Source organism: Micrasema longulum, unplaced genomic scaffold (assembly GCF_059751315.1).
Source record: "Micrasema longulum isolate JH-2025_06_02 unplaced genomic scaffold, ASM5975131v1 h1tg000457l, whole genome shotgun sequence".
NCBI lineage: Eukaryota > Metazoa > Arthropoda > Insecta > Trichoptera > Brachycentridae > Micrasema > Micrasema longulum.
Window position 1 is genome coordinate 38436 of NW_028277656.1, and position 26510 is coordinate 64945.

The window sequence follows — 26510 nt, forward strand, 5'->3', positions numbered from 1 at the left end:
TAAAATATATCCATGTTATTGAAATCACAAAGCTTTTTATAGTTTTAATATGTTCTTAGCTATAATAAAGTATGATATAAAAATAGTAAAGATTCTTATAGTTATTTGTCCATTATGAAATCAAGTTTAATTAAGTGTGTTTTAAGCACAAAGCAAAGCTTACCATTTTAATTTTATTAAGTCATTCATTGTTTTTATTTACAAAATCAGAATCTTTTTAAGATTCCAAAGACAATTTAGATAAATAGTCATTTATACAAATTTCTTGTGTTAAAATAAACATAGGAAACTAAATACAATAATTTATTATATAAATAAAACACGAGTGATACTTTAATCCACAAATTTGGAGTATCCAGTGACCGGTTTCATCGCTTTCGCGACATCTTCGAGACTGGTATATTTATAAAAAAGTTAAATGTATTTATACAGAACAGAGGTAAGGATACATAATTCAAAGTTATATGTAAGTAAATTAAATAAAGTTATTTTTATCTTAAGGATCATTATCGACAAATTTTCTATGGGTTAACAAATGAATCTTCGAAGATGTCGCGAAAGCGATGAAACCGGTCACTGGATATTCCAAATTTGTGGATTAAAGTATCACTCGTGTTTTATTTATATAATAAATTACAATGAACTTCCATCAAGAATTTTCACTTACAAACTTAAATGTTTTAAATACAATAAATTACAAAAATTATGAAAATAATAAGAACTAAATACAGTGGAACATAAATATTTGTCATTGATCTGTTCTTGGGCGTCCTAATTAGTCGTAATTTTTCCTATTCAATAGAACACGTCAATAAAACAATTTGCAAGCTTCAGATATTTAGGGATTGATATATCCAGCTATACTGATTTGTACAATGAAGTCCAAGATCAAGTCAACAAAGCCTCTCGAGTGTCAGGATATCTAAAAGAGATAATATGAAAAAATTAAAACATGTGTTACGACCCATAATGCCAAAAATTCTAATTTGTGAAAATTTGTAAAACTAATATGGGTTACAAAATTGACATCAAAATGTGACGATTATCAAATATTATGAATATGAGGGTTGATGAATATTGAGGTTCCACTGTATTGTAAACTATGACAAAAATAATACATAATTTTGTATCATTTTAATATTTTTCATAGAAAACTTTAAAAATGCTTTAAATTCCTTGTCAACAGAAATATTTTTTTCTATTAGTACTTTTTTAGCTGATGTTATTTGTTTACCATTTTTATGTATAAGCTTTATGGACGCCAAAAAAATTTTTTTTTTAAAATATGTTTATTTAAATGCTCAAATTTAGTAAGAAATGTTTTTAAAATAAAATATGTAGTATTATAAGTTTGCCTGCTGCTAATACAATACCTTTTTGTAATGTTAATTTATCATTTTAATAAAACTGCAAGTACTATGTATGACAAGGTAGAAAAAATATTTTTCCAAACAGTTCTGCTCTTCTAAGATGTAATTAATAAAAGCTCCCTCACCATGGGTAGCTTGTGATGCACATATTATAAATATAGATGGATAAATAAACAAAGATTTTTTAAACAAATATAGTATCAAAATAATTCGAATTAACAATACATTAGAAATATAAGCTCTTTGAAGGCACGTCTCATTTAAGTAAAATTAGTGTATAATCTCAAAATAACATTATCTTAATTAGGTGCGTTGGTTGTCACTGTTATCAACGTGTTTGCTTTTTTAGTGATCCGTGTAAGTTGGATTCGTTCCGACGTTTCGGCTACCGTTGCAGAAGCCATATTCAGGGTAAACTGTTTACCTGATTTGTAAACATCAGTTTACAAATCAGGTAAACAGTTTACCCACTCACTCAAAAAAGGTACATATTGATAACAGGCTCTCAATCCACAAGAGGTCAGTCAAACCTTTTGTTTGTTTTATAATCAACTGTTCAATTTTCATGTACGTATAGTGCAGTGTATTGAAGTGAGAAATGTGCACACTTTTTACCGCGTGGACATTACAAATATGTTTTAATACCTCATGCATTCATTCAAAATGTACTACAAAATTAGTCCTGCTGGCCTAACCCGTTTCCTCCAGGCTGTCCTTCCAGAAACGAATTTCAGAAGAACACATGTTGAACGTTCTATTATTTAGCTATTCCAGAAAAAAATGTATTCAGAATATTAAGCAATGCTTTTCTGAATTTTTTCTCTTGTTTAAATTCCCAAGTCAATTTTCAATGTGAAGAACATGACAAAATAGTTTTATATTTTTATAAATCACTCGACATTTTTATTTTTAATACTTTATACTGTTTCCTGTTTATATTTAGCCAATAAATAAAGAATAATAGTTTTTTATTATCCATAGAAAATACTGGTTTGAAAATTAGACATATAGTAAGAGTAGAATATAAAATGTTACTTTATTTTTCTATGCTTTATTAAGTTTGTTCATAACATCTTAACAGCTAATATAAACTGACATTACATTTCATATCAAAATTAATTTCAAATAATATTTAAGGGCTTTCCATTTTATTAATTTCACATACATAAAACCAATATTGTAGTCCGTTCATTGTGTGCAAAAAATTCAGTAGTGTAAAATTCCTTATTTGAAGGGCCTTAGGCATATCTAACTATCTCAGAAAAGAGTATGTCCGTGGTTAATTTCAACATAGTTCGAGAACAATCACATTTTCATTATTATTATTGGGAGTCGTATCTAGAACTCTTGTGCCTGCGGCAAGCTTCCAAGCCATTAAACCACGGTTTCCTAGCCCCTATATGTTTTTATAAAATTAAAATCTACATAATATGTACCTTAAAATAAGCATGTAAATTAACAACTCTTATCAAATTAAGCATTAAAGTTTATTTGATACAAAATATCAATCAACCTCAGTATTTTTGTTTCATTTGTATTATTTAAAGAAAGGGAACATATCCTTAATTCTTAAAAGACTTTTCTGAAAAATTCCAATGCAAACAATATTGTGATTTCTCGTTACAATAAGAAAACGGCAAGATATTTCAAAATGCAGGCAGGTATTTGAAAACCCAAAAATAGCATAGTATAAACTTATATAATATACAGTTTAATAACCTAATTTCTATAACTTATAAGAATACTGAAATAATTGAAGATGATTATAGAGAAATACGATATCAATATTTAAAAAAAATAACATTGACCTAATTGTTGTAATTACCTCATGATATGACGCCATAAGAGAATTAAGAAATTTAAAACTAAACCAATAAGTTTGACTGAAACTTTGTATCAAAAACTATCCAGAAATTATCTACGAAAATCATCAATACTATTTATTCAATCAATGTTTGCATTCTTAATTATACAAATGTTTCCATTTTGGTGGCATTTTGTTTTAGTTGTAAAGAACCGTGTAAAAAAAATGTGGAAGAACGGAGTTCAAACGCGAATCGAGAGATCCGGAGTCTGCGATACAACCGCAGGACCTAAATCATATTTAGTAATAATGTTATTCTTTTGAATTTTAGAGTTTCTGTTCTAGAACATTCTTGCGATGATTGCTACAGCCACTGCAAATATCGCCGCTAGGTTTCCAGTGCCGGGTTTGGCGGAGTTGTTGAAGTATTCTAGGGGCCACCAGTGGGTGATGGATATGACGGGCTGGGTGGGGCTCTGGTCCCTCGGAGGAGGCGACGCTCCGGGAAGGAAGTCCCCGCAGGTCGGGAAGTTGTCCGGGACGGGAGGCATGTCGGAATGTTCGCCAACCTTGAACAGAAGGGCCATGCCTATCTCAGCGTGGAATTCTATGTGGCAGTGGAAGAGCCAGTAACCTGAAAATAGAAACGTGAATTAGAATTATAATTTGAAACTACATATATAAGATATCATTACATCATGACAAAAAACTTTCATCTCATAATAATGATGCGATTTATATCAAATTACCGTTGCTATGATTTATTTTCATTTTTACTCTTAGAGGTGGGGGTCAGTGATATGCAAGTTCCTGATGTCACTGCGACCTGTGAAGATCTATTGTGACGGGTGAATAGTTCTCGCTCTCCTAGCCTAGGTCTATAAAGAGCTTAGCTACTGTGTGGAAGGCGAGAGTTCTCATTTTGCTAAGTCTCCCCCTCCCAGCCCAGATCCGTAAAGTATCGGGCAATTAGGTACGAGGTGAACTCTTAAACATCCTCAGATTTAACCAGTGGTCCCCGAGGATAAGACTCTTTTTATGATGTAAAGCATCACATTCACATAGAATGTGTAAAGGTGTTTCCTCATCTGCACTGCAGAACCTACATCTATAAGTTTTGTATAGGTTCATTCTAGCAAGGTGTTTGTTCAATCTGCAGTTCCGTGTAAGGGCTCTCCTGATAACCTTGCTACGATTACTTTAGTTCATATTCCTAATTTGCTTAGGTCGAATATATAATATGTAAAATAAAATAAAAGTCCTGGGGAGGCCTCAAAGGAGGAATAAAACATAGGACCTCAAAAATGATAGGCAAACACACCAAATACTACACTATGAGGCGGACTTTTCTCCACTTGATTTTATTTTCAGGATTTTTAACTGATAGTTGCAACAAAAAAAACAAAATTCAAAAACCAAAATACTCGTCCAGGATTCTGGTTCTATTTTACACACATAACTGTATTCTTCATCTGCCCAGACGCAGACAAAATAAGTAAAGCGGGTACTCATATTATGATTAGGAAATACACCTCTCACATTGTGAAATACTCATCCCGTGATATGAAGTACTCATTCTATGATAAGGAAATACTCCTCATATTATTATTAAGTACTCAACTCTTCTGTTCATCCCATTTTATTATGAATAAGAGTAGTACAGATATATTACACCAAAGCAATTATGCGCTAAACCAATACTCGCTTACATATTCAAAATCTATTCTCACTCAAATGAAAGACATAACCCCTACAATACAACACATATAAATAATACAATCACTAGATCCTCAACACAAAGACAACTTAAACAAAAACATACTAAAACCACTTTTGGACGAAGGGATTTTGAGTATAATACAATTAAAATGGAGGCCTCCGTGGTGTAGTGGTCAAGACGCTTGACTCACACACGGGAGGTTCCGGGTTTGATTCCCGGTGAGAACACAAAAATTAAAATGTGATTTTTCTCAAGCCTGGGTGCTCTGTGATGTAATTCACCACTGTAATTAGGCCTCCTGGCCTGTTGTGGTGCAAAAAAAATGTAAAATGTAAAAAATCTGTAACCTGCTTCCACTGTCTATTAAAACAATTAAAAGTGAGAATATGTTCAAAGAGGCTATAAAAAAAATGGTTAGTGGAGCTGGGTAGAAGTAAAATGGATTGTCTCATTTGCCTAAACCAATATTGAATCAACTTCTCCACAAATGTAGTTTATCTTATGTTTTTGTTCTTTTATTGTGCGTTTTATAATATAAATAATATAAGTGTACATAAATGAAATATAAACTTAAATACGTAATGTTTAAAACTGTCTGAACATTTTGTTAAGCATCTCTGTATATTAAGTCTGTTTTGTTTATTCACGCAAGTGTCCTCGGCACAGGTGAGGTCACATTATTTTTATTGTTGATCTTTGTGTGTGATATAATAAAAATAATAAGAAAAGTGGCTCACCTGGATTATCAGCGTACCAGCGGATGATAGTGTATCCTCCGTCTGGGATTGTCACCGTGTCCTTGAGGGGGGCTCCTGACAGCTTGCGGTGGACCCCGCCTGCCGCGTCCAGGTCCTTGATCTGCTGAGCTGTCACATTGGGCCCGAGGCGCTCCATTCCCACCACGCGGAAGGCATAGCCGTGTAGGTGGAACGGGTGATTGGCGTCAAAAGCGAAACCTGCGGGAAAAACCACAAATGGTTAGTGTGCCTGTATTAAGTATGTATTATTTTTTTTATTTTTTTTCGCTATGATTTTTCAATTACTCCACGCGTGACATCACTACTTCTCTTTGGTGAATTGTCCTGATAGGTGGGTTGTCTTCCCGGAAACCAGAAATCTATCACAACACTCTATTATTGGTTGATTTGGAAGAACTTGTGAAGTTATTTAAAGTCGTTCGTTTTTATTAAAATCGTTTTAATAAAACCAACTACTTTTGTTTATTTATAATTATTTATTTTGAATCTAGGAAAAAATAATTAAAAAAATAAAGAAAGAAATATTGAAGTCTAGGCATTTACAAGACTTAGGATCTGTCACTGGTTTAAGTGGCCACTTTACTCACTGGTAGTATCGTTAAAGTAAAAAAGCGATGTAGGGCATTCTAATAATGAAATATATAATTTTATTACTTTTGTACATTGTTAAATGAATGTTTAAAAAATACTATAACCAACAGGCTTATGAAAGCCCTAATAGCTTGGCATTAATGAATAAATATATAATAACACTTAATCTAAACTATTTTTAAATCTTTTAAAATTTACAAAAGGTATAATTATGGCATAATCTAGGCGGACATAGCAAGTGTGTCATCGCGAGTGATAACACCGCTTGCTTCTTGAATGCTTCCCCTTGCTGTAAGAACACATCAACAGTACAGTTTTATGAGATTTTATTCACTGCTCTGAGGGTCTTTGGCAGAGGGCAAAAGAATCCGATGTTGGTTTTATAATTTCACACAGCAAAGACAGCATTGGTACGTAAGTTACGATGAGGTACTTTAAGGTTACTCTGAGTAAGAATATCATGGACATCTATACAGTTAGATAATAACTTTTGCAAGAATATCAAACCAGCCAAAATCCTTCTGAATTCTAAACTGAAGAAATGAAAGTACTCTAGCTAGATGATCATAATAGTATTTGATCCAATTCTAAATATGATATTAACGATTTTAAAAATTATATGAATATTATAATTAGGAGACCATATTATAGAATTAAGTTCAAGCAAGCTACAAACAAATGATTGAAACAATGTAATTGCAATTTTTGAGCTTTTGAAAGGCTGATATTCGCAAAAAAAAAATTAAATTTTTATTTACTATATTGAAACCATGTATAAAAAAAAGTGTAACACGGGGTTCCAGTGTAAACATGGAAACCTGTCTTAGGCATGCTGATATTTCTGTAATGCCAAGTGTTACCTTCATCTACCATCACAAGCTCCACCACAGAGTTCAGTGGAATATTGATGAGGTGTGAGCACTCGCAGTAGTCTTCCTTGCAGCCCTCCACCGTGGACTCGTTACAAAACATGGAGGGTACTACATTGGCTCTTCCTGGCAGGACGGGGAATGAAGGCAGCTTCATGCTGATGTGATTTAGTTGCGGAGTGTACAGTCTCGATCTGTTGTCTTTAACTAGAAACATTGAAAAACAATTAAAACACTTACATCCTCAGGTTTAACCAGTGGTCTCTCAAAGATGGCTTCTTTTGCAGTATAAAACATTTCATTATCTGCACTGCAGAACCTGCCAGCAAGGAATTTATCAAATCTCCAGTTCCCTGGATTTAGTGATAACCCTCACTTGGTTTAATTAATATTTTGCATTAAAGTTATAAATTATTAGAATATAAAAATATCTGAATGTTAGTAGTACATTTGAATTTCTCACCTTGATAAAACCCGTAATGGGGATATTTGTGGTAATGGAAATTGTCTTTAGAGTAGAAGTCATATGAGATATAAAATTGAAGATCCGGTTTCTCCTTCAAAGCAATGTCATCATCATCCAGGGCTGTCAGTTCTGGAATACTTGTGGTGTTAGTATGTCCTGAACCCATGTTCAAAGCATTTACTTGCTGAAAATAAACATCAAAATCGTTTAGTGTTTTTAGAACACACTCCCGTAAATTAGTAAAAATACAGTTTTATGACATAGTTCTTCATAGGATTGTCATCAAAAAGACTTTACAATTGATATCATGACATATAAGACTAGTGAGTAAATGGAAAAGCTTGACATGGGAATGGTGAAGATTAGGCCAAGCTAAAGTAATGTAACTATCTTATCACTTGGTTAAAGTCCGATTTCAATTTCTGCTGTGCATTCATTTGGGTGTCTCCAATGAGGAAGTTCAGTGTTTTTTTTTGAAAAAAAAAATTGTTATTAGACTGTTCAACTAAGTCAAAATATATTTTTTTAAATTTTTAAATATCGTATTATCGGCGCTACGATTTTTCAAAGTTTTGTATTTCTGAAATAACTCCGCATGTAACGTCAGAGGTTCATTTCCGCTTATTCTCATTCAGTTCTTCCCATTGGTCTAGAAGCGACAAGCAGACCGGAAATCTTCCATAGCTCTTAGATTATAGGTTGATTCACATGAACCAGTGACGTCATTTAAAGTAGTGCGTTTTTATCAAAATATTTATTATTATTTTTTCTGTACATTTTCAAGAAACTTTGCCGTACAATTTAATGCTCTAATTTTTACCCCGCGTAAGAAAACATTTTTTGCATCCAATTTCCCGTAGGGCTGAAGTTCCTCATTGCTACGATAGTAGTATCGTTTGCAGATGATCACACATCGATTGGGAGATGGCAGTAGCTATGAAATTGCAGTTGAACAAGTATTCTAGGGTATCAATAACTAATCCTTGGGTTACTCTCGTACTTGTCAGTGGTTTTTTAACTGTATGTGTCTAATATTTTCACTATTACGCGTCGATTTTTTTACTAGTTATCCAGTTATTCTTGGTATTTTCCTCTGATCTCAACATCATTCAAGCATTCTTCATTCTCATTCTTTAAGACATAAGCGAGGATATCGAAGACTTTTGCATAGTCTACAAACATAACCGTGCTTGATTTATAATATTTGCAAATTCAGTTGGTAGCTGCATTAGGTTTTTTTTATTATTTTAAATAAACAAGTACCAGTATGCTTAATAAGACAAGTCTATTAATCGTGTATACTACCAGTGATGACATACGGACTAGAAACCATGTCTGCAATACAGAAAAGTAACCAAAATGCACTCAACAATCCATGGAAAGACACATGCTAGGTGTATGCCTAAGAGACATTAAGAAATGAAGAAATTGGGCGCCGAACCGGAGCCATAGATATACAGCAAAATTAAAATGGCAGTGGGCAGTGGCATTGACGAGACAAAATAATAACAGGTGGAAACCCAGCATAATTTTTAGATCTTTACTGATTAAATTTTTTAAGATTCTCGTGACTTTTTAATTTGTTTTTACTATGTTTTTTTCTTCTTTTTACTCGGTATTTAGCTATGTTTTTTGAATATGCTTTTTGCTATACACATATATTTATTTTTTTACTATGATTTTAAATATGTTTCTGACTATGTATTCTGTCTTTACTTCGCATTTTACTGGGTTTAAAAAAAAATCCTCAAATAAATATTATTTTTCTGTTTTTATTGTGTTTTCACTAGATTTATTACTTTTTACTACGTTTTTACCATGTTTTTGCTTCATTTGCTTCACAATGTTTTTACTACATTTTTTACTTTGTTTTTTACTTTGTTTTTCACTTTGTCCACTACCTTTAAAACTGTTTCTATGCATTGATTACTGTTTTGTTTTTTTTTTTTTTTTAATTCTCTCAACGTGGTAAATAACTCTAGTTAGATAGTCAAAGCAACTTTGTGTAAATTACAATTTTGTGTATGTAATATAATATGATAATAAATAAATAAAATAAATCAATTAACTGAAGGCCGCGGGCAAACGGAAAAGGTGTTGCTAGTTCACAAAAAAGATGGGCCGACGGTATTGCCAGAATACCCGATAGAACATGGATGAAAAAAGCGGGAGATAGAAAGGAGTGGACACTTTTGAAAGAGACCTTTATCTAGAATATAAGAATACGAAGTAAGTTATTGTTTATACTAGGTACTAATGTGATTTGATCTTTATGCCTCATATTATGGGACTCACCATGCCCTCCCTATGACTCTCTTCCCACGTGGGGTCCCCGGGAGGCTCCTGTTCTAGGGCTCCCTCGTAGTGTAAAACGGCCACCTGTCTCGCCTTGGTGAAGCGTTCATCACAGTCCATGAGGCCTCGGAACCGGATCCAGTAGTTGTCTATCTCCTGGTTGGCTTCAACGATGAAGTCAAATCGCTCACCAGCGTATGTCACAAGAGATACAGCTGTAAAAGAATGAAATCTTAAAGAATATTCCTCTTGTATAAAATGTGATATTTTGCTAGGCTTATTGTATATTGTATTTTATTAAATTTACGGACGGAATCCATTTAAACATATATTATAAAGAAAGACAAATATTATAACACATTCTTCTTCATCCTTCATTCCATTTCTGCTCCCAATGGTGGATAGAGCACTGCGTCGGTACACCAATCGTAGCGCATCTTGATAATTTTTCGTACATGAAGGTAAAATGATCAGTCTTACACTTAGGAGCCAGTCCAGGGATTATGAAACATTCAAGGGTAAAAACACCTTCTTAAATTACACATCAACAATGTCGGGAATCAAACCCGATATCCCTTACATAGCAGGCAAATGCGCTGACCACTACACCACGAGGTCGATATTATAACATATAGTAATATAAAACTAGACACGAAACAATAATAGAAAAGGCAAATAAATATAATGGACAAGTGTTATTAGATTAAGGTTGATTATAGATGTAATGAATTTATTGACTATTATAATGTATTTTTTAATTTTCATTATCAAGTCTGATTGTCCTGGGTAGAGGTCCCTGAAAACCATAATAATTAGTGTTATGATGACTGAGGAACAGAATTTCATTATTTCTAAGTCTACTAAAAGGAAGATTAAGAGGTTTAAGGATATTCAGGACACCAAATAAACTGTAAAGTATTTTGAAGATGCAGATTAAACCTGCATTTAATCGGAGTTTTGAAAGATTCGATATATTGAGAAAAAATTCCATTACATTAATAGGGTTGTGGTCCGTGGCTAGTGTCTCGGACTCACAGATCAAAGGTCCGTGGTTCGAATCCCACTCTACCCCAACACGATTCCCATTTTCTAATAGTGAGTTATTTACAACTCGTTGAAAATGGCCCTCAAAATTAAATATTTGGGTAAATCATAGAATTAAGAATAGTCAAAAGGCGAGTAAACTACTCATAAATGGGTGGGTTTACGTTTTGACCCATTAGTTTCTTTGTAGACGTTGCTCAGTACGCAACTCCTGATTTGAATTCAACTATGCCGAAAGTGGGACATAGTGGAGGGATTTTAGGACACAGTATATAAAATTTATATTCTAATGTAGAAAGAATGCACAAAGAAATTGGCTTGCTCACAGTAAAGCAACAAATTAAATATAATGTGGCAATTTTTATACATAAAATAATTAAGGGGATGAATAAAATAAAAACGATAATAAAATTTAACCAACAATGTCATACATATGAAACAAGGGGTAAAAAAAAGATAAGATTACCAATGAGGAAAAAAACAGAATCTCAAAACTCATTGTACGAGGGATTGAAGCTGTACAATGAGTTACCTGAAGAAATAAAAGAAATAGATAAAATTTAAATATTTAAAATGAATTTGAATAAATATGTAATTGAGAAATTTTGATAAAAAAGTTGTAATATTATTAAAAGTTTATATTAGTTCTTAAAATGTTATGAACTAACTTAATAAAGCATAAATAAATAAATAACAGTCCGATGTATTCAAATATGATTCTACGCTCCTTCTGGACTATTTTTAATTCTACGGGGTAATTGATAAGAACGCAAATATTTATTATTAAAATCAAAAAATATATATGCAGCATTAATTTATTACCTTCAATGGGTTCGATGTCATTGCCATCTGAACTGATAACCGTAATCATGTGATTATCTACTGAGATTTCTATTGGGCAGTTCAAGAATTCCGTATTGATGACTCTGTATCGGTAACGATAGCCCTGTAAATGTAACATTTGATAAATATAGTGCGTTTTAACATGGAGACTCAGTTATCGGTAAGTTACAGCATTCAATTATTATTTTTAGGTGCTGCATCCTTTCTCCCTTCATCCTTCCATTTAAGTCTGGGTCTTCATTAGGAAATATGTTCAGGAACATTTATGCATTTGAAACTCCAAATTGTCATTATTATCACTCGGGTGTGCTATCACAGCGTAATTACTACAACTTGGTAACTTCAAAATCAGCATTAGTGAGTTACTTACTAAAAATACATTTTAATCCTCCTCCACGAATGCTACAAACAGACCATTCGTGCATTGGGAAAAACATATAGCTAAACTTACAGATAAACACAGATATTTATCTTATGTTTTCCAAAGACTGAAAAATATCTTAACCAAAGAAAATTTTAAAATGGTATATAACGCTTTAATCCAGTCGTCGTTAACATATGGTATAATAGGGTGGGAGGAGTCTTGGACGCGCATAGTCGCTCAATAGAGATTGCACAGAAAAATATAATTAAAATAATTTCCAAAAAACATAGACTATTTCCTAGTAATAAATTATGCGTAGAGAGTGGATTCCTTAGTTTTAAAAAATTATATTTATTTCATTGCCTGAAATATGTTTACTTGAATAGGGAATTGTTTAGTAATAATTTAAATCGTATTAGTAATAGATCTGATAGTGTACATCAGTTCCAGGATGTAGAACTAAGTTCGCACAGAGGCACTCCTTACATGTTGGTCCAAGATCCTTCAATCTTTTGACCAAGGAACTACAAAACATTAAATCACTGGTACAGTTCAAAGTAGGTTTGAGGTCTTGGATTAGCATGGAAGGAGCAGATAGACACATTCTTAAAAAAAAAAAAAATGCATACTGCAAATAAATCATATTTTTGTAATATTAGCATATGTTACGTATGTTTTTTCTTTTATTTTTCTTTTCTTTCATTTTCCTTTTCTTTCATTATTCTTTTTTTTCTTTTCATGGTCATGTCATACCATTTATATGTGCCATAAACTTTTTAATAATTGAAAAAGGAACGGCCCACGCTCAGACGCTGAAGTCCTTGTGGGCATTTTTTCCAATTCATGTTATAGCTTAATTTTAAGATGTATTTTTCAAGTGTATTTTTGTAATTCTATGTAAATTAATATATGTATGGAAAAATAAACAAATAAATATATAAAGTTAAAATCATCTTAATATGATTTTAATGAATCACGACTTGTGTATTTTTAACATTCATGGAGGAAGATACAAATGTGTGTTTTTGATGGATGCTGGTGGTTTAACTTAAGCTGGCGCGTTCAGAAAACTCACACTAACGCATTTAAAATCTACAGGTGTTGATTAAAAAAATATTGCATTAAATTTTAACCAAATGTGCTATCTTTTTTTAAAATTCGGTGTTATATGAAAAAATTCAATTGGTTAAGAAAATGGCATTGTAATCTGGTGTTGTAATCATGTACCAATTTGTGTTTCTACTCTGTCGCAATGCATGCTGACAAATTAACATAAAACGGCTTTGCTTTTAGCAATTTACTTTTTTTCTGCAGACCAGATTCAAAGCAACACAAGCTTCTTTATCGAGGTATACTTAACTAATGAATTCTATTCTATTTTATTTTTACAGTGATTATTAAATATTACTTTGACATATATGAAGCTAATAAGTCAAGTGTTTTTGTCATGTTGTTCTTTAAATGGCGGAAAGTGTGAAGTGAGATGGGTACTTAGAGTATATGATATGACTTTTTTCATTTTTTCATTTCATTTTTTTTGCACCACAACAGGCCAGGAGGCCCAATTACAGTGGTGAATTACATTACAGAAAAACCAGGCTTGAGAAAAATCATATTTTTAATTTTTGTGTTCTCACCGGGAATCGATTCCGGAACCTTCCGTGCGTGAGTCAAGCGTCTTGACCACTACACCACGGAGGCCGCCTGGACAGGAGTGGAATAAACGGAATATGTGTCTTATATTTAATTATTTGTTATTTATTTCTTATTATGAATCGCTTTTTTAATTTCTAATATTTCCAAGTTGTCTAATTTTAATATTTTATTTTATTTTCAACATGAAGAACTTTTAATCCAGTGTCTTGATTTTCATCCAGAAAACAAAACGAACAAACAAACCATCACGCCGTTTCCCCGTAAGGATAGGCAGAGAGCATAGAACGCCAGATCACTCTATCTTTGCATACATATCTCGCTTCCTCAACATTCATACATCTTCTAATGCACGCGCGCCGATTATTCCGACATGTCCGTCTTCAAGTATTTGGCCTAATTTCATCCCTGTTTTTCCAAGTCCATACTTCGCTCCCATACATCGGGGTCGGGACCAGGACTCCATTATAAACTGCTAATTTTGCCTCTTGCGACAAATATTTATTTGCCAAGGTTTTATCTGGTGACTTGTTTTTTACTTTCTAATAGGAAGTTATTTACAACTCGTTAAAAATGGCCATCTTTGCCAATACTGGGTCTATTGTACCGTGCGTTGTTCACACTTTTTGACAACCTGATGGTGGACGCTGAAAATAACAAAATCTACATCTAAACATAGGTGAATATGTAAACAATGTATGCTACCTGTTCCACGTTGAATTTGGCAGTTGGCAGATAAAAAGACCTTCCTCCACTGAACTCCTGGAACCTCCCCCTCCCATTCACCAAGAGGGAGGGAGGCTTGTTGGACCCGTTGGAGTGGTGGTGGCTGGTGAAGGCCGCAATGCCCAGGGTGTGTGTCCAGTCCATTAACATCATTATCTCCTCAGATCTGAAATGCAATCAACTTCATGAAAATAAGTGCATTAAGTTGTCTTAGACAAACATATTTGGTGGCCAATTTCAAGGAGTTGTAAATATTTCAATTTGTTGCAGCAGAGATTGAAAACATTTTTCAGAAGGAAATATAAAAGTTTAGGCATTTACAGGGCTTATGACCTGTCATTGGCTGGTTTGAGTGGCCGCTTAACACACTGTGTAACATGAAGGTAAGATGATCAGTCTAACAACATTTACAACACAGATCATAAGCCCTTTAAATGCCTAGACTTCCATGTTTCCTTCTCAAAAATGTTTTCCCTCTCTGTTGCAACAAATTCAAATGTGATTAACCCCCTAAGGGAGAAATCCAGCCAGTCTGCAAGCATTTAGATATGCTCAAAACATTGTTGAGTTGTAAATAACTCACTATTAAGAAATTATATTGATTTAAAGGGGTTTTTTTCTCAGTAGAATATTTCATATCCCCTGGATTGGCACTTGAAGCGTGAGACTGATCACTTTACCTTCATGTAATAAAAAAATAATCAAGATACCTTGCGATTATTGTACCAATGCAGTGCTATATGCACCATTAGGTGAGGAAAGGGAATTACGATGATGATGAGAAAATGGAAATCAAGTTGGGGTTGACTGGAGTTTGAACCTCGGACCTCTGACCCGTTAGTCCGCAACACTAGCCACCGGATCACAACCCATTTCATAACTTTGTGCGGGCTTGTTTTTTAAAAACTTGATATTTTGACGAATTTATTTTTCAGACATTATGGCTTACCTGTCATAATCATAAAGTTCTTTATGTCTATCCGCTGGTTCCCTCACAATGAAAGCTCCAAAGGCGCCATCGGCTCTCTGCATACCCGCGTGGGAGTGCCAGAAGTGCGTTCCGGCGTGCGCTGCAGCCACCCTGTACCTGAACGTCCCCCCGACGGAAATGGGGCACTGGGTCACAAAGGGGGTGCCGTCCATGTAGGGCGTCCCCCGCTGGTGGTGGCCGTGCCAGTGGATGGTTGTCCCTTCTGACATGAGGGAGTTTGTGACGTCGACAATCACTGTATCTCCGTGGCAGACCTAAATAAAAGAAAATAGCCGTTAAGAGGAAACGCGGTCTGACTCTTCTTTATACAAACGGATTATTGTATTTTCTCCCTGAATTATAGCACTAGAGCAGTGATTTTTTTAAGCACTATAGTGCTATAACATATACATATGTATAACGTATTCACCGTCGGCGTGTCCTTATTTATTTTCGGTTCATAAATGGTAAAAGATATCACAGTTGATCGCGCCCCTCGCCAGATAGCAGATGAACGCTCGAATTTGGCTTGTTTTACTGGTTCGCGGAATTGACGTTGCTATGTGTTATCGTTTATCGGCCTCGTGGTGTAATGGTCAGCGCGTTTGCTTACCATGCAAGAGATCTCGGATTCGATTCCTGACATGGTGATGAAATATTTATTTAAAGGGGTGTTTCCACACCAGAATATTTCATAGTCTTTGGACTGGCACCTGAAGCATAAGAATGGTCACTTTACCTTAATGTTAAAAAAATGATCGATATATGCTGGGATTGGTGTACCAACCCAGTGCCCTGTGCACCATTAGGTGCGGAAAGGGAATGATGATGATGATGCGTTATCTTTATTTAACTTGCCGCCATTGATTCATACGATAACACAACATAGTGGATTGGAAATTGGAATGACTTATTTATGGCTAAAATAACTTGTTAGCGATCGCGGTGAGAATATCAAATCACATGTACATTCGGTGGCAGTTCAGTTGTTATTAAGCCTGCGAGAAGAAATATCGTACCCACAGTAGGATAATTATAAGATTTTTACCATGGCTCAGTAGGTAGCAATAAATTTAACATAGCAACCTTATAAATGTGCAATACGCAATAAACATAGTAACTACCTATTGCGCAACCAACAGTATATATACAATTCATAAAATATAAAAAAATAATAACACTAAACATCTTTCACCAATTATATGTGAACACCAATAATCACATTCGTTTCTTACAAAGTCAAACCACCGCACACCCGAGATTCTTCTGAGACATCTATTCTCAGAATTTCGAACTCAGAACTTTGCTTTTTTGGGCCCTAGTGAGGTGCCTTCTTCTCTTAGTACCCTGTCAGGTATCCTCAACATGGGCAACCACTCTGGCAAAAGTCTCTCTGTCCTGTGCTGCCCGAAAAATCTGCTCCACAGTCCCGAAGCCAGTCCAGTCTCGTATATTTCGCGGCCAGGACATTAAATGAAGCAAGTGGTACTTTTCTCCACGCATTATATGCCCCAGATACGAAATTTTATGGTGGTTAAGAGTTCTCTGTTCGTTCTAGCTCGACTTGAGACTTTTGAGTTTGTTATCAGGTCTGTCCAAGATATCTTAAGCATTCTCCGATGCAACCACATCTCAAAAGCCTCCAGCCTATTCATAGTGTTCACTTTCAGAGTCCAAGTCTCATGGTCATACAACAATACAGACCACTCATAACAGTGAGGTGCCTAGGAGGCCATATTCTAGGGAGTGAAATCCAGCCTTGTCTACAAACATTTGGATATACTTAAAATACTAATGATTCAACTGATTTATCTGACTGAATTATTACACCTACTGGGCAACGCCTGAAAACATTTCTTAACATTTGTACTTCTTCATGCATCAGTTATTGGTTTAATCAATAATGTTCGTCTACAAACATTTGGGAAAATTCAAAATTTTGTAGATACACAATATTGACGAAAATTTTGAAATAAAAAGAAAAATAGCGAAAAAATTTAGAGTTATTTTTAATATTATCAAAGTAAAATATGTATCGTATTATCACATCTATGATTTATAAAAAGTTCGTTATTTTAAAATAAGCCTTTCCGTGACGCCCCAAGTTGTCGCCGGTGAGTTGTGTTTACGTTTAAAATTAGAACCCCGAAGCTGTCAAAACTCACTAAAAGTTGAAAAAACTGGCTACCCGGAACCAGAAATCTATCACAACACGTAACAACGCTATAATTGATTTATTTTTGTTCACACAAACCTATGACGTTTCAAAGTATCGTATTTTTCGGAGCATGAGACACTTTTTTACTCTTAAAATTCAACCTATCGTCAAAATATTTTTTTTTCTAAAAATTGATAAATAAAATTTTGGAGTGCGTCTTATGGTTCAATGCGTCTTATCGGCAGCAAAATATTGTAGTTCATTGTTGTAAATGTTTTCATACATTTTTGAGTAACTTTGCCGTACATTGAACTGGTTTAATTTTTACCCAAGAAAAAAAACTATTTTCATGTCCAATGTCCCGTCGCACTGAACTTCCCTTTTGAAATATTTAAATGTATTTTGTTGTTCTTTTATAATTCAAAGATAAAAAATACAGCGCAACAAAAAAACTGCCCAATCATCTCTGATTACCAAAGTTCTATTATCTCCTCCAGCGGCGAGCCGCCCAATAATAAATTACGTATATTAAAAATTATGACATGACCATTTCTTTGAAGCATTAGATGCTTAATGTTGATTCTGTTTTAGTCAGTTCTGATAATTTCTCAACGCTTGAAGAATCAGAAAAAAATAGCTGTAACTCTTAACTAAATCTATATCTACCTACCCGTCCTTCCTACGTTCTAGCGCACGCCACGTAACAATAATTCTACGTGTGAGTGCCGAAAACAGCGTTAAATTTTTAGGTCTAATCTAACATCAAACAAGTGAAGTGTTTAACAAATCATTCAACGAACGAGCTGTGCCAGCGTCCATTTAGACCGCCAACTCCATACAAGCTGTGTCAGCGTCTCACGAACGCCAGCTTCAAAAGCAAAGTTTCAGCAAACGTCACGTCTCATCATCAGCAGGAGTACTAATTATTTGAATTCAACTCATATCCGCATAAGGCGACCTGCAAATCAATACAGAGATGATTTAGATCTTTGTTTTATACCTCGCCTTTGATAGTCAAGTGTTGTGTTCTAAAAATGAATCGATTGCGAACTAAATCAATAATTTTATATATACTCTTGCGTTTTTTGTCATTGTATGATGTTTTGTTGTTTCTTTGTTGTTTTACAGAAAACGTATCGAGTAGCTATTAAATAACCAAGTTGTTTATTAGACATCTATACAGTGACAGAATAAAAAATAAGAAATTAAGGTGCCGAACCGGGGTCGTATCATGGATCGTAAATCGTATCATGGATCGTAAATCAAAATTAAAATGATGTCAAGTGGACACCCAGAATAATAAAATTTAGACCATGGGTAAACAAAAGAGATGTTGAAAGGCCACAAAAAATATGGGCAAAAAATATTGCTTCAACAGCCGGTAGAACATGGACAAAAAGGCGAGTGATAGAGAGGAGTAGAAATGTTCTGAAGAGGCCTTTATCCAGCAGTGGAAAGAACAAGGCTAAAGAAGAAAAAGAAAGACAAGGATCAACAATTTTTCTTCTTTTCCCTGCCCCTATATCCCGGTTCATCCAAGGTCGGGCCTCCTTGTACGTAAGCGCTAGGGTATTCTGTCCTCGGTTTCACAATGCGAACATTCTGTGCTACCAAATCCTCAATAGTAGATCGCCATGTTGCTGGGAGTCTGCCTCTACCTATAGTTTTTGCTGGGATGTTGAGCGCTCTTCTTCCTAAATAGTCCTCATCTCTACGCATGACGTGACTTTATCATTTCATCCTGTTTTCTTTCAGTTTTTCAGCTATAGTTGCCACTTTGAACGACCCTTTGATGTACTCATGCGGATTCTGTCTATGCGTGTTACACCATCTGCCCAGCGCAACATTTTCAATTCAGTTGTGTACAGCTGTTGGTCTTACTTTTTTTATATTTTCCAGCATTCTGCACCGTACAACATTGCAGGTCTTAGCACTGTTTTAAATACTTTGCCTTTATATTTATTAGGCATCCTTTTTGTTTTACCCTATGGTGGTACAGAAGATCAGTAATAAGTCTTGCTACGGTTGACTGATGTTTATTATAAATAGTAAATATTACTGTGGTTAAAGAACGACTATTTACTAGGTGAGAAAAATCTAGAATGACTTGCCAGGTTGTGTGGGTGTGCAGACGACTGTAGATATATTGTTGTTACCAACATATATTGTTACCAACAATAAATCTACATTCCTTACACTTTTATCACAAAGTACGCCAAAAAAGGATCTCCACTTTAACTATGCTGTATTGGTACGCTGATAAACATCTTTATCTACACGGGCACTAGTCGTCAACATAGATTCAAAGTATTTGAAGTGTGACACCTTGGGTAGCTTTGTGCTGTTATCAATATGTATATCACAGCCTACGTCTTCCGCTCCTCCAAAGTCACACTCCATCTATTCGGTCTTTGATTTACTCACTCTGTCAGTGCTTTTCCAGTTCTTTCACCCACTCGTTAAAGGTCTCTTGTAGCTCCAAAACTTTCTTATATATAGTTGGATAATTTATAAAGCGCCATTTTTGTGAAAATCACCTCAAGGGCGCTGTACAATTAATAAATATCCCAGTACGTCTTGCAGCTACAGAGCGCATGGACGGTTGGGATTCTAGTTCCTCGTTTTCAATTAAGATCAATCAAAAATTATAATAGATAGGAGCTAGATTACAGGACGTCTTGCAGCTACAGAGCGCATAGACAGTTAGAAATTTAGCCCCCATTTACACATTTTTAAAATTGACAAATAAATTTAGTGTATTACAAAATAATAATAATATGAATAGTAAAAAGGAGTAAGATTACAACACGCCTTGCTGCTACTAAGCGCATAGACGATTGGAATTCTAGACCCCGTTTACAAAATTAAGGTATTTTAAAGTTGAAATATGAAAGCTAGATAACCAATCATCGTGCAGCTACAAAGCGCATGGATGAGAGGAATTCCAGCAAAGTTAAGACAATATCAATAAATTTATAAAAAATAGAGTATAGTAGTAAATTGGTCAAGTGTTCATACCAAGAAGTAAGCAATAAAAAACTAAATAAATAAAGCACTGTATCAACTCCATGGTTAACAAAGGGAGATAGATGTCCGAAGAGAATCTTTTGTAGACAGTAGGTAGATATCGTCACCATGTGGTCCACTAGGCTGCTGGAGAATTTCTGGAAACGCACGTGTGTAGACCCCAGGATTACGCCTATTGTTCCAACGACTTGGTGTCCATTTTGGTCCGTATTATTTCGTTTTATGAGACGCAACATTCCTGTTCAAATTCACTTCTTTACATGTGCAATACCATCAGCGTACAGTAAGCACCACGGTATGGTTAACATATTACAACAGAGATGAAGAAAATTTTAGAGAAGGTAATATAGAAGTCTAGGCATCTACACGGCTTATGGGGCTTATGACATGTCATTAGCTGGTTTAACATTCACCATTCTGCCAATATTTGAACATCCAAATTCCATCATTATTTTAATCTGTTGACGTTTATGAAGTTAAAGAGGTGAAACCTTGTATATGCGGGTGAGATTCATCTGATTGAATTATGTCACCTTCATACTAGGCAACGTCTGAAATTTTTAATTTTTCAATGTTTATATTTCATTATGGACCAAGTGGATTTATCAACAATATTTTGAGTTTGTTCAAATTTTAGTAGACAAGGACTAGATTCAACTCCCTAGGAAGCTGTTAATATTAACATATCCCAACAGAGATGAAAAACATTTTAGAGAAGGTAATATAAAAGTCTAGACATCTACAGGGATTATACCCTTTATTTGGCTGGTTTAAGTGGCCGTGGTATAGGTTGTTGAAATGTCGTTGTTATGTAGTTCATGGTGAGGTTGAAAAGCAATGGACTCAATGCTGATCCTTGGTGAACACCCGCTTTGATGTTAAAAAGATCAACAACTTTAGAATGAAGAATAAAGTTACATATTAAATAATCCATTAAGTAAAAACTCCTCTCCAGATATTCACCTGACCGAGAATAATGGCCTAGGGTTTACGGTCACGTGATTTCAGTATTGCGAATCCCGTTTTGCAGATATCAACATTTATAAATATGCCATAGAACGTAAGCATTTGCCCATGCATGCAGTCTGCATCCATTTCTCATTTTATTACATATATTTTTACTGTATAATACGAATTATCGTATTTATTTTTCCGGTACATAAATTTGTGACGTAGGTCAGATTTATTTAGCGGGAGTTGTAGATTGTAGATCAGTTTTTTGTTCATTTCTAATATAAATTTACCATCTGTATTTTTCAACAATATTTAGAGTTTGTCCAAATTTTTGTAGACAAGGACTGGATTCAACTCTCTGGGGAGCTGAGAATATTAACATATTACAACAGAGATGAAGAACATTTTAGAGAAGGTTATATAGTAGTCTTGGCATCTACAAGGCTCATGACCTGTCGTTGGCTGGTTTTAATGGCCACTTTACACAGTGTGTAACATTCACCATTCTGCATATTTGCATATAATATTCCTTCAATTCTTTCATCTGTTGATGTTTGTTAAATTAAAGAGCTGAAACTTTATTCACAGCTAGGAAGTTGAATCCAGTCCTTGTCTACACAATTTGGACAAACTCAAAATATTGTTGATAAATCCACCTGGTCCATGAAGAAGTATAGAAGTTAAAAAAAAAAAATTCAGGCGTTGCTTAGTATGTAGGTGAAATAATTCAATGAGATAAATCTCACCCGCATAAATAAAGGTTTCAGCTCTTTAACTTCACAAACATCAACAGATGAAAGAATTGAAGGAATATAGATGTTCAAATATGGGCGAAATGATGAATGTTATACAGTGTGTAAAGTGACCACTTAAACCAGCCAATGACAGGCCATAAGCCCTGTTGATGCCTAGACTTCTATATTACCTTATCTAAAATATTCTTCATCTCTGTTCTAATAAGTTAATATTTATTTGTCTTTGCTCTTTCTTTTATAGTATCGTTTCTAGTCATATGTTACTGTAGATGATTTATAAATTGTAATATAACATGTTCTAAATGGACCTTGTTTATAAATTAAATTAAATTAAAAATAAAAAAAGTGAAGAAATCAAATTTTCACGGGATTTTATAATGTAGACTAGAGATGAAGCGGATACCCGGTATCCGGCATGAGGTATAGTAGCTCAATATCCGGCGGATACCTAGTATTCATCAAACTGCGAAAACTTTATGAAATCAACGCAACTAAATTGATTTATTGATATTGACCTTGATGAAATGAAATAACCGCCATTATTTGAAAAATTGTATTTTTTGCATAAAAACGTTTCGAATCTACCAAACACGTCGTGAGAAATAAGAGACAATGGGTCGGATATCCGGCTATTCGGCTTAGGGGCTCGCCGAATATCCGGTATCCGGCCAAACCACTACCCGTTTCATTACTAAAATCTGTACCTCAGAAGCAGACGGATGCAAATTCAGAATTTTGTGAAATGACATTTCGATTTTCATTACATTTTTCCTTTTCTATATAAACACATAACTGGGCATTACCCGTGTCGAGGCATTCATTCACATTATTTTTATATTATGTTCTAGTATATAATAAATAAATGTAATATAATAGATAACCAAATTTTATTCACTTTGTCCCCATTTAGATATTTTTAATATAAAATTTTGTGAAAAAAAAGATTTTTTGAAACACTGTAAAATGAAACAATTGTCAGTGTGTAATAAGTTTATGTTCCTATAAATATGTTTATTTTATTATGATATCAAAATTTTGAATTGGTCAACTATATTATGAAAATCCTTCTCTTCCACTCCTCCACTCTATTTCCTCATCCTTTACCTTCTTACGAGCTCTTTTTTTCTTTTCATGTCTTATATAATATGTTATTTTTCTCTTTATTGTGTAACATGTTCTCTCATTATATTTGTGGAAAACTTTAACTGGATATATGGACTATTTTTTATATTTTGTATTCTTACATTACAACTGTTGTTTTTCCTTAATAAATAAAAATAAAAATAACACTGTATTGATATAAACATAAATAGTAACATGCAACAATAATTCCTACTTCAAATAGACTACTGATTATGACCATATCCATTGATTTTGAAGAAATGAAAGCCTTATAATGAATGAACCCATGTATTAAGATACTGAAAATACAAATTAATGCTATAAATTATTATTAAAAATTATTACTTAGAAAAAGTAGATTCTTTAGGCTTGATTTGAACATTTAATGTTTGGATTTGCATCCGTCTGCCTATATGGTACAAAAATAGATTACGTATTTTATGTGCGTATTTTTTAATCAATCGTAAAAATTCGGCCATCATAATATATTCTGATACAATAAACGCTTTTGAATGGCATGTTTCTTTCTCTTAAGCCTTAATTAACAATATAAATAATTAGCACTGTAATAAATACGCGAATTTATGTTTTTAACCTTATGGAATCGAAGGATAACGTTTTGAATGTATTTAATTCGCCATATTAAATTTCATAACATTTTTTCGTAATTTAGTAAATACATTACAAAAATTAGTAAAGTGATCATTTTTATCGTATTTAATATTTCGTCTTCCAAATACTTTTATTGCAATATTTTATAGTCCCTGAGCCGCGATAACAAACGTCTTCATCGGTACATATCGAGACGGTATAAATTTAAATCGATATGTATTTACGAAAATATGTATATTTGACTGAAAATTTTAAGTATCTTAGTCAGTAACCTGACATTGAAGATGTTTAGAAAGAAAAGTGTTTTTTTTTTTTACAAAAACATAATTTTACTCTGTAGATAAAATTTAAAATAAGTGTTAACTTCCCATCAATGCGTATCCTGGACTGGATATCGACGCTGGAGAAGAAAAAGTTATCAAACGACTTGTAGCTTTACAGAAGAGGCAAGTGAAGTTTTTTTTTTTTAATTAATAAAAAATTTCGAATTTCGAATGCCACAATAATACGTACTTATCAAAAAATAAAGTGGAATTGTTAACTTTTAAAATCTTTATTTATTTTTCTAAATCTATTTCATCGCCTTCAAAGTATTCCCCTCCCGATACAATACACTTATGCCAACGTTATTAACAGAACAAAAAATTACTTTTGTAATTTTTTGTTTTGTACACTATTTTGTGAAAAGGACGTAAATTATATTGTTGTGTTATTTGCTACAATCAACATAGTGTAAAGTTTCCGCAAACCAAGTTTTGTAAAATTTCCATTGAAAATAAACGAAAAAATGGCATTTTTCAATAAAAAGTGATAAAAGCGCCATCTATGAATGATTAATTTTATATTTTCGTTTAGAGTCGCCTTAAGGTAGATTTCGGAATGGCCTTTAAAGCGCGCAGCGTTTCGGTTTTTATATCTTCAATCGTGTCAAAACGATGTCCCAGGGCTGGTATTCCAAACGCTCTCGTGGCCGTATAATCTCGTCTATTTACATACAAAATACACGAGAAAAACTGATTTCTCGTGCCACGAGAGTGGTTCGGAATAGCACCCTAGCGGTCTGATTCTGAATCCGTGCTATCGCAAGTTAAAGCTGAAATTAACACGGCCGCGCTTTACTTCGAACATAAATTCAAATCCGTATTCTGGGTTGGTATTCCAAATGCTCTCGTGGCCGTATTCTCTCGTGTATTAACATACATAATACACGACAAAAACTGTTTTCTCGTGATTCAGAATAGCACCCCTGTTAAGACGAGCTCGTGTTAAATTATCGCGAGCTTAGAATCAGACTGCAGGAGCGGTCTCTTAAGCTTAGAGGATATTTTCAACTATTGCCCGTTGATGGGTTTTTTGGTAGAACAAAATATATTTTTAAAATGTCAAAATTTCACTAAAAAAAAGCCTTTATAATATGAATGTAGTTGTGCAGAAAGCAGCAAATTGCAGAAAAATGAAACTGAGATAATAACACCTTTGTGGAAAGAGTGAATTATCAAATCAACACAACAGTTGAAATGTTTTTGACTTTGAATGATAAACAATGAATACTCGTACATAAAAATGTTTATATTACAAACAAGAATCTAATTATGTATTTCACCAATTTTCCTAATTTTTAAGTTCTATGGAGGGCATCAGCAACAAGTCGTGAGGTCGGCAGAGCCGAACACCTCTTTGGCCCGCAACGCGTAACCCGATGAAACGTCAGCTCGGACAAGTTATTCAACGTCGTGTATCGGAAGAACATTCACCTGGATGCTCTCCCAGCAGAGGTGCGAGGCTGTGAAAGTGAAGCGATGTTTCGGAAAAAGCTTAAAACCCACTTGTTCTCTAAATCATTTGAATAAATCCGTAGCATGTGACAACAAAATAAATTATTTTAATTAAATTACAAATTTAAAATATTCACTATGTAAAGCCCCCTTGAGGTATTTTGTTACGAAAATGGCGCTATATAAGTTATCCATAATAATAATAATAATATAGGTAAGCGGTGTTAAAAATGCAAACTTTGGTTTTAATGTTGGGTAAAATGTAATTTGAAAATTAACTATTAACAATTTATATAAATAAACACAATTTAAAAACATTTACGTGTGATTAATGTTTAATTAGAAAATGGCTGGAAAACTGTGTTGTTTTTCCGCGATGCACAAATAATTGACCTTACTCTTGAATCATAAATCATATTTTACACGCACTTGCTATTCGCAATTCCGCCACTTATAATAAATATATATTTTAATGGGGTTCACGGAACAGGATTAAATATTTTCCAAATGAATAGTCTACATTAATTGTCTAATTACGGAAATAATTTATATTGATAATGGTAATGGTGGGTGAGATACGTCATTATAATTGCCGAAGCAATAAGAAGCGTCCATTTAGTCAACTTTGCTGTTT

General features: G+C 33.9%; 1 protein-coding gene across 1 annotated transcript in view; it reads right to left on the minus strand.

Moving 5' to 3' along the window:
* Positions 1-2907: 2907 nt before the first annotated feature.
* The window catches only part of LOC148281460 (multicopper oxidase 3-like), a 29082-nt gene continuing 5479 nt past the window's right edge, over positions 2908-26510 (minus strand). The window contains exons 3-10 of the mRNA XM_088226678.1: positions 15453-15748; positions 14483-14669; positions 11740-11863; positions 9874-10088; positions 7576-7762; positions 7104-7319; positions 5632-5850; positions 2908-3808 (exon numbers count right to left, since the gene is read on the minus strand). Of these exons, the coding sequence (XP_088082804.1) occupies positions 3516-3808; positions 5632-5850; positions 7104-7319; positions 7576-7762; positions 9874-10088; positions 11740-11863; positions 14483-14669; positions 15453-15748 (1737 nt within the window). The 3' untranslated portion in view covers positions 2908-3515. The remainder of the gene's footprint in view (positions 3809-5631; positions 5851-7103; positions 7320-7575; positions 7763-9873; positions 10089-11739; positions 11864-14482; positions 14670-15452; positions 15749-26510) is intronic.